General features: G+C 31.6%; 1 protein-coding gene across 2 annotated transcripts; it reads left to right on the forward strand.

Annotated features, from left to right (window-relative positions):
- Positions 1 to 625: 625 nt before the first annotated feature.
- LOC123204545 (histone deacetylase 5-like) lies at positions 626 to 8,851 on the forward strand. Of its 2 annotated transcripts, none has more exons than XM_044621267.1 (14): positions 626 to 1,088; positions 1,858 to 2,059; positions 3,049 to 3,206; positions 3,309 to 3,461; positions 3,822 to 4,033; positions 5,367 to 5,431; positions 5,653 to 5,823; positions 5,946 to 6,050; positions 6,683 to 6,803; positions 6,889 to 7,010; positions 7,662 to 7,855; positions 8,052 to 8,181; positions 8,317 to 8,381; positions 8,469 to 8,851. In XM_044621267.1, exons 1-14 carry the CDS (start codon positions 922 to 924, stop codon positions 8,671 to 8,673), a joined length of 2,070 nt encoding a protein of 689 aa, XP_044477202.1. In that variant the 5' UTR covers positions 626 to 921; the 3' UTR covers positions 8,674 to 8,851. The 2 variants fall into 2 exon arrangements, with proteins under 2 accessions (XP_044477202.1, XP_044477203.1); XM_044621268.1 differs by having other exon boundaries at positions 627 to 1,088; positions 3,049 to 3,195; positions 3,349 to 3,461.
- Positions 8,852 to 10,019: the final 1,168 nt, after the last annotated feature.

Raw genomic sequence — 10,019 nt, forward strand, 5'->3', positions numbered from 1 at the left:
AAAGGTAAATTATCAAAGAAATATCAATTATGATGATCTTAAGATAAATAAAAAATCTACACTCTCTAATACCCCTCTAGAAGAGGTTATGGTCTCTGACGAGACTCAAGCGCCTGAAGTGGCACAAGCCCCTGAAATGGCATAAGCCCTGAAGTGATATAAAATCCTGAAGAACAGGAAAATAAGAATATTGAAATATTTAAAGTTAGTGTATAACATCGGTATGCGGTGGCTCAACAAACAACCAAATTAATTCTACTATAAAAAGGGAGAACATTCATCAGGGGGAGTATTTGTCAGACAAATATTTAAAGTTTATCACATACTGGTTAAAACGTGTACTGTATTCTTTTTTCTTTTATTATGTTTTATTCTACTAGGTTTTCCTAGTAAGGTTTTTAATAAAACAGTTTACACAAGTTCAACGTCAACTTACAAGATATTTAATAATTATGTTTATTTGCTTTGATTTTTATCCCACTGAAATTTTCTTAACAAGGTTAATATAATTATTTGTAAGTGATAAAAATCTAAGAGAGAGTGTTATATATGGTGGATTTTTCATTATGTAGACAAGTTGACAAATTATATGTGAATGCAAGAATATAAATATGCATTAAAGCCAAGAAAGGGGGGCAGTAGGCTTTCTATAGAAAGACCCTCTCCTCTCATTTGTTTACACGCCTTTCTCTCAATTAATTGCAGATTGCTTTTCTCCCAATATATATCTTCTTCTTTTTTTCTGCTTTTATCTCGTCCTTCTGCTAAATTTTGGTTAATTGTATTTATAACACTTTTCTCTATTTTTCTTTTTTATTTCAAAATTTAAAAACAGTTCCCTCGAGCTTTTCTCCCTCGATACTTCATCACTTTGACTAAGAGAGCCAAAGATTAGGGCGGAGCAGGAGGACGAAGTCGAACATGGAGATGCAATCAGCTGAGAGCAAGACTACTACACGACGAGTGGGCTTACTCTACGATGAGAGAATGTGTAAGCATCACACGCCTGATGGTGATCATCACCCTGAGAATCCCAATCGCATTAAAGCAATTTGGTACAAGCTTCAAAAAGCTGGCATTCCTCAAAGGTTTTTTTAGATATTAACAGTGTTTTTTTAACTGTTAAATTTAATTTCTTATTATCTCTAATAGTCGGATGCTTACAAAATGAAGGGAAAAACGAAATTACGGGAATATTTTGAGTGATTTGTGACGTTTCATGTGATTTTTTTAGTGAGGCTTAGCTTAAATGAGAGTAAATTTTGTTTCTTTCTTTTTTCTTGCATTTTCTCCGTTACCAAACAGACCTGTAAATCTGTTATTAAATTTATTTTTAGCATTTATCTTTGTAAGCTTATTTATATAAGAGACTATTAGGTAACTTTGGTTTTCTCGGCACGAATTTTGACTAAATTTCAGTCTTTCTTGCTGGGGAAGTGCATTTAAATTTTTACGTAATTTGGAGGATTTTTACAATGATTCTTGAAAATTCAGGAGAGGCTTCTGCCTATTTCTTGAACCAACGAGTCCCCCTGTAGTTGGGCCAAGCTTTAGAGGAGATTAATGATTTTTTTTTTCTTAAAAAAAAAAACCACTTACTATGATTACAATTTGTATTATTCAATGATTTGACATTAATTATATATGAAGTGTTTAATAACTTATCTAGTTTACATTTTCATTTGATTGCTTAGAAAAAATGGTTTACTAAATTGTTTTATAGCTTACGTAATACAGCTTTTCCTATGTGAATAATCTGCCCAGTTAGAGGCCTCAGTAAGGTTTTTTTTTTTTTTTTGTGTTCAAGCTGACTTAATTGCTTTTCTAAAAGTTGAATTTTTGCTTTTCATCTTATAGATGTGTGCTTTTAAATGCCAAAGAAGCTGAGGACAAATATATATTGTCTGTGCACTCCAAAAATCATGTAAACCTGATTCGGAATGTAAGCTCTAAGCAGTTTGATTCACGAAGAAATAGGATTGCATCAAATTTCAATTCAATTTACTTGAATGAAGGTTCATCTGAGGCAGCTTACCTTGCTACTGGTTCTGTTATTGAGGTAACAGAAGTCAGGACTCAATATATAGTTTAACTTTTATTGAGTTCTTATGTATAATTTGGAAATTATCTGTGCTTTTTTGTCGTCTGAGCTACTGAAAAACTTCTTTCCTTTCCTATAAATGGCTTTATTATCTTTAGATGATACAGTTATATGTTAAAATGTGTTAAATTTGCTTAAGCATATCAGTGATCAATCTGTGAGGTGTAAATTTGTAATTTAAGTTTGGGAAAGTAAAATTTAAATATTAATAACTTAATGTGGTTTGCTTAAAATTAGTGGCCAAAATCACCTTTTGCATTTTGGATGGGTGAATTTCAAGGCACTAGAAGGCTGTTTTCTGTAACATGTTTGGAACTTGGTCTACTTTAAGGGGGAGTTTATTGAATTTGTTCATTCACATTTCGCTTCCCTTTCAAATAGATGTTATTGTATTATTTTTAAGTGAACTACATTAAGCCATAATCAAGTTTGTACAAACTGTCAAGTGGCCATAAAATTTTTGAAAATGCTTTGTTTTCTGGTTATACTGTGTGATGCTAACATTCCTAAATATTTTGTCAAAATATTGAAATGAGCAATATTATGTGCATTTATAATGACTACCGATTTAGGTACTAAATTACGTTATCCTTAATTTAAAATCGCTCAATCACATGGTAGCACATCATCATTGGTACTCATCATAAGTTCACATAGTTTTATTGTATGGAAATATTGTAAATACATGGACATTTAAATGGATGCATTCCATTCTATTTTTGATACTATTATAGTTATTGAAATTTAGCGTGACCAAATATCTCCAATTGACTTCTTTATTTTCGTTATGTTTGTTCAATGATGTGCCATCTTGTAGCAATATAGCAATCTTATTGCATGGAGTTGTCTATACTTATTGAATCAGCAAATATAATGTTTAGAGTAGACTTGTTTCTGTTTTCTCTTAATTCTAAATTAAAAGCCTAATCTGAATGTTATATGAATAGTTGGTAGACAGAGTTGCCAAAGGAGAATTGAATTCTGCTTTTGCTGTTGTGAGGCCTCCTGGCCATCATGCTGAACAAGATAAAGCAATGGGATTCTGTCTATATAACAATGTGGCTATTGCAGCAAGTTTTCTGTTAAATGAAAGAGTGAGGGCCAGGTTACTTTCTATTTTTATTTTTAAATCAACCATGGACTTTTATTCGTAGTATGTTATATTAAATTCTGCTCATCAAAGTTAGGCTATGTTTTTCTTTTTCAGCGGTGTCCTTACTTCCCATTTACTGATATGTATATTGCAGCCAGAACTGGGAATAAACAAAATTTTGATTGTTGATTGGGATGTCCACCATGGTAATGGTACTCAAAAGATGTTCTGGAAAGATCCTCGTGTCCTGTTCTTCTCTGTTCATAGGTATATTAGACTCTTAAACTTATATCTCTTCTTTTGCTTCATCACTTTCAGATTGTGAACGTAATGCTGCATATGCAAAGCTTCATAATGGATACCTTGGTAGATTTTAGATGAAGATATATCTGGTCATTTTTCAGTTCTGGTTTTCTAGAAACATTCATATTTTCTCAAAATAAGTATTTGTGCTTCTGCTTAGGAATCTTCTGGTAAATGGTGATATATCAGTTTTTAGCATGTTGCCATTTTTGTTATTTTTTCTCTTCTTTCTGCTTAAAATATCTAAGTTCAATGTTCTATCCCATTGGATATTGGTACTAGTCTCCAATATGTTGACCACATGAAGGCTTCCTTTTTTTGCAGGCATGAGTTTGGGAGTTTTTATCCTGCTAATGATGATGGTTTTTATACTATGATTGGTGAAGGACCTGGTGCAGGATACAATATTAATGTTCCTTGGGAGAATGGGAAGTGTGGTGATGCTGACTATCTTGCAGTTTGGGACCATATTTTGGTTCCTGTTGCCAAGGAATTTGCTCCTGACATAATTTTAGTATCTGCTGGATTTGATGCAGGTTTGGAGCTTTTACTTTACCCACGGTACAATGTTAGCATATCTTATGTTTTCATTTCAAGTTTTAACACATTTATTTTTGTCAAATGTTATGGTAATGACCAGACTAGCTAATGTGTCGAATTAGTTTTCATATAAACTGCTCCAAACGGATACACACACACACACACACACACACACACACACACTCTATTAGCTCATCAAAAGTTTAAAATTACTTGATTGGGTAAAGCGATGATGGTGGAAAGAAGTCAACAAAACAAACAAACCGAGCTCAGCGGGTCATTAAATAAAAGAAACAACCCCAGTGAAAACTAAAAGCCTTCCCATTCTGTTATCAATTATTTTTCAGGGTGGGAGTTGTCATTGAAAGTTTCCTAAATCTACGTTTGATGGTAGAATAGTTAAAAACAACAAAGACAACAATGACAATTATAATAATTATAAGGGTCAAGCTATAGTAACTTAAAAGTTTTGATTTAGTTTGAGCCACTGATTTATAGCCATTAATAAACCACAATCCAACGGTTTAAAAGGTAATGACATGGCATGTAAAATAACTCCTTAATTTTCCATTTACCAAGTTTTATATTATTTCAAATCAAAAGTTGTAAATTAAAGTAAATAATTTAAGTTGATATAGCCTAATCCTAATAATAATATTTATAGTAAGCTTTTGATTTTCGGATAGAAACCCAAAAAAGTTGGCCGAATTTAGTTATATGAGCACTAAAATTTATCAAGACTATGATCACAATAGAAAGATTTCAACATATTATTTTAACTGTGAGGAAAGTTGAGTTTCTCATATATTGGCCTTGATCAAAAGCATTTTTCGTTTATGTTTAATAATTTTTTACTGGTGTGCACCAAAAGAAAGAAAGCAGACATGGTTTTGAAATGTAGACTTGGTGCCTGATCTTGCCTCAATGTGTAGTTGATAGCAGTTTTTGTTATGGCTTGTACTAATTTCTATTCACATGTAATCTATTACTTTTTCAATATTCTTTCTATTATATTCTTCAAGATTGCCCATGCTATAAAAATCTGAAGTGGTTGGAACACTCATATGTTTAAGCGAGTTCAAACCTTCTTCCTCGTGAATGAAATGCATAAAATTCAGGTTTTCCATTTCTTGTTAGGTTGAGATGCACCTTTTTTCTACACATTGCTATTTTCCTGTATTGAAAGCTGCTATGGTGGATTTATAGTCCTTATGTTAATTAAATCAAACAGTTACTTTAATTCTTGGGTGACTTGATGAGTTCTTGTAGTGACTCTGTTGGAATTGTTTTTACTGTTATAAATTTTTTTATTATAACGCTTGGAAACAGCTGTTGGTGATCCTCTAGGGGGCTGTTGCGTCACTCCATACGGATACTCAGTCATGTTGAAAAAGGTTAACATTCAATTTCTTTAGCTTTTTGGTAGTGATTTCATGGTGATGGTACCTTGAATGTTGAAGGTGGTCATGTTGCGTTTATATTGATAACATGGATGATATCATTTAATATTTGGCATCGTTTTAGAATTTTGTTTTCCTCATTTTGATGTAACTTCTTATTAAGGTTTGACTTTCAATTCTTTAGCTCATTCCACCTGTATCCTTTGTTGCTCCAGTTGATGGATTTTGCTCAAGGTAAAGTTGTATTGGCATTGGAAGGAGGATACAATCTTGAATCAATATCAAATTCAGTCCTTGCTTGCATGGAAGTTTTGCTGGAGTACAAGCCCATCTCTGGATCCTCAGAGGCCTATCCATTTGAATCTACATGGCGTGTAATACGAGTGGTAAAAATAAGACATTTTACCATCTTTTTGGTTCTTTCCATTTGCTAAGCAATACGTTCTTTCTTCACCCAACCACCCCACATCTGGATTAGTGATAAATGCATGTGTGCTCTACTTGTCAGGTTCGCCACAAATTAAGTGCTTTCTGGCCAACACTGGCTGATGACTGGCCAACACTGGCTGATGAATTGCCAACAGAGTTAACAAGTAAAAAAGCACCTCTTGCGGTGAGGATATGCTCTCTTTTTTAATTACAGATATACTTAAATGTTGCACTCACACCACATTTTTTTGTAGCTAATAGATATTCTAGCAAACAATTTATTATATTTAGAAAATTTCCATTTTAAGTGGCTCTTGTACTTTAGAGGTAGGAGTTCTTTTCAGATAAAAGGTACAACAATTCAATATTCCTGGCCTATCATCAGCACACTGGAGAAAGAATGCATGCTTTTAATTTTTAATTCATGCATTGTTTATATGGTGAAAACAAAGAAAACAGGAATAGAAGGCTGTCTTCTTCAAATGTTAATTTTATTTTTTTCTCTTTTTTTGCTTGCTTTAAATGAGAAAAATTTTCACATGAATGTATAGCATAAATATGTATTACCTAACAAAAGCATATATAATGCAATTTTTTGATAATTCCTAATTGTTATGATTGAGAAAAATATTACTCACTTCTAGTATTTGATGTTCAAATTATTAAAAGTAGTGCATTTCAAATGCATTTCCAGAAAAGAATAATAGAAGCCAAATATAAGATCTCATTTGTTTTTGTTCTTAAGTTTAAGCATTGCCATGCAACAATATTCAATTAATAGCACACCCTCTTGAAATAGTTGCGTTGTCATTCCAGGATATGATCTCTAGCTCTGATTCTGAAGATAAGTATGAGAAGACTCCAGCTGTGGTGCCAGAAGCAGTTCTTGAGGATGTTATAGAACCCCTTTTGAAGCTGAAAGTTGAAGATGGTCATGGTAAAAAACTGAAGTCAAAATGCCAAGCTTGAAAATTCTTCTTTCTATGTTTCTGTTTCATTTCATGAGCTTAAACTGAATGCAGCTGAAGTGGCCACAAAGTCTGCCACTTGGAGATCAGAGCTCGCAAAGGTTGATGTTTGGTATGCCTCTTTTGGGTCTAATATGTGGAAACCAAGATTCCTTTGCTATATTCAAGGTGGACAGGTGGGAAATTGACATTACAATGACAATCTCAATGCTGAATCAGTGATGCCCTGAAATAGATTTGGTTAAATTAATGATGCTTTGAAATACGTTAGTTGTTTCTTACATTAGATTATTTGAGTCACCATTTAGGGCTCCTATTTGTTTGCTTAATAATTCTAGACATGTATGATCTGTAAAATAACTTTGTCAAAGGAAATGGGGGGATGGGAATTGAAAAGTATAAGATAATGAATACAAAGCTGACAGAGTGATTATAAGTGTCTTGATTTTCCTTTAGCTCCCGTGAAATCATGTCTTGTGCTTTCAAACTCCGATGTCACTTGTGTCTTTCTTTTTTTTTTTTTCCAAATTTTGGTTAATATTTTTGCCTTGATACAGTGTTATGTGATATTTGTCAATGACAGGGAGATTGTAAGTTTAATCGTTGTCAAAGGCTTAATATTTCGTTTCTTTGAAGAATTTTGACAGTGAATTAAACAGGATTCATATGTGGGTTTGCTGTTGGGAATTCTTACTTGTTGATCATTTGTTGAAAAGTCTCTAATGAGTTTTTACAATCATCACCTTCCACATGTTTCGGCCATGATTTAATTTATTGCAGAGCTATCTATTTTTCAAATATTTTACTAGTTATAAATGGATTTTCAGGTGGAAGGCATGAAAAAGGCTTGCAGTGGTTCAATGGATAGAAACCCACCAAAAGAGACTCTGTGGAAGACTTTTCCTCACCGGTTATTCTTTGGTCTGGATTCTACCTGCACATGGGGTCCTGGAGGGGTTGCTTTCCTTAATCCCGAATCTGACAACCAGGAAAAGACTTACCTGTGCCTATATAGAATAACGTATGTTATTTCCTGGTTTTGTTTTTCATATCTATACTACATCAGTCCATCTTTACCATGCTTAAGATAAATCTATTAAATCTTTATTATAGAAAAAAATGTCAGTGATTTACTGATGAAACCTTGGGCTATTGTAAGCGGAATCATTTCAATAAAATATCCACTAATCTATTTAATTCTTTGGCTTCTATTACAGGCTAGAACAGTACAATGATGTTTTGCTTCAGGAAAATTCTCCAACCAATGAAAAGTATTCTCCTTTTCTTGATATTACTGCTTTGAACTCTATTGCAGACAAGAAGTCCATTTGTTTAGAGGCTCTCAAGGTACATCTTATATGATGCATTTTTTATGTTCTTTCTATGTTCTTCAGTTTTATATTCTGATGATTTTAAACATTTCTTGTTACCATACTTCCAGTAATTGCGTATAAGCTACTTTTTTTCTTTTTTTTCATGCAGAAGGGCTGGTATCATAACGTTGTTTATTTGGGAAAGGAGCGTGATATCCCTATACTAACAATGACGTATGCATAAAACCAGACTTCCATTTTCGTATTTCATTTACTCTGCATCAGAGTTTCAATGCTAAGCCATTACTTATTTCAATCCAGATGCTCGCTTTCGGATGTTGAAGGCTTCAAATCCGGGAAGCTTCCTCTGCGTGCTCCAGCTGTAGAATATGCCAATGTCTTAATAAGAGGGCTGGTAGACGGGGGACAACTATCAGAAAAAGAAGCCATGGCTTACATACAGGAAGCTTCTACCAAACGACTGCGAGTACCATCTCTGTATCACTGTTTTAACTTCTGTAAGTAAAACCTTGGTAGTTCAGACCCAAAAAAAAAAAAAAAAAATGCATTCCTGATTAGAGCTGAAAAACTAAAGCATTGGTGGAGTGGTAGGAAATTTGATTTGGATTGTGTATTTATATAGTGTAGTAAATCAGGATGCTGGTATTTCTGTGTTATTAGTGATATTTTCTAAACTTTTTAAATAATGTGTTTATATTTATATGGGAAAAGTACTGGGTACAAAATTGATATATAAATAAAAAATAATATTAAGTTATTAATTCATGATAAATGTCAGTTAAAATGGGTTTTTATTTTAAAATTAAACGAAAAAACTCAGCACATAATAAAATAGGTTACAAAAGAATTATGGGTATTTTTAGAATTTGTTATGGTTTAATAAATTCATGTTAAATTGCTGCATTCAAACTATAATTTATTGGTTTCTGATTTACTGCTGTCTCATTGCTTACATTTTATACTTGGTATTATCAAATGAACACTATATACATACCCGTTATGAGTATATAAATAGATATATATTTATATGTATTATCACGCGTTTGAGTATTATTTTATGTACTCAAAATAGGTATACATAGGTTTGATGTTTTTAAATATTATTGATTTATAAATAAGAAGACAAACATACCCTTTATTAATTTTATCAACTTCAATTGAAAAATAAATAAATCAAATACATTTTATATACATTTCTCTTCTCATGCTTGTATGCTAGTAGAGGCCAACTTTTGGACTATCGTGTGCCATTTTCACACTCTTGCCTTCTTCCTTTATATTTTGCACTCGATTTCGCTCAAAGTCTGATTTATAACAACGGTATGCTAAAAAAAAAAAAAAGCACTCTTAAAGGGTGTTTGATTGGGGGTAAAAAAAAAAAAATTGTATTATATAATTTATTTTTTAGTTTAATTTATAAATAATAAAATATTTTGATAATTTTTTTATTTTTAATAGTGATGTAATAAGTAATATAAATGATAATTTTATCATTATTTTCATCTTAGATATTTAAAAATTTAATAAAACTATATATATAAACTCTAATATATTATTATATAATTAGAAGTTATTTTATTTTTAATTTTTAATTATTTAATTATATGATGATATATTATTATTTATGTATAAAATTATACATATAATATTATTCTTAAAAAATTTTAATTTTTTAATTTTTTAAAATAATTATATTTAAAAATATTTAAGTAAAATAATATATATATATATATATATATTAATTATCTTTCACTAAGCACTATAATCATTTATACTTGGGCAAAAGATTATTTCTCATCTAAGTTTTAGTTTAATCTAAAAAATATATTTATGGTAAATGAAAAACCTAAT

The sequence above is a fragment of the Mangifera indica genome, chromosome 20, assembly GCF_011075055.1.
Source record: "Mangifera indica cultivar Alphonso chromosome 20, CATAS_Mindica_2.1, whole genome shotgun sequence".
Lineage (NCBI taxonomy): Eukaryota > Viridiplantae > Streptophyta > Magnoliopsida > Sapindales > Anacardiaceae > Mangifera > Mangifera indica.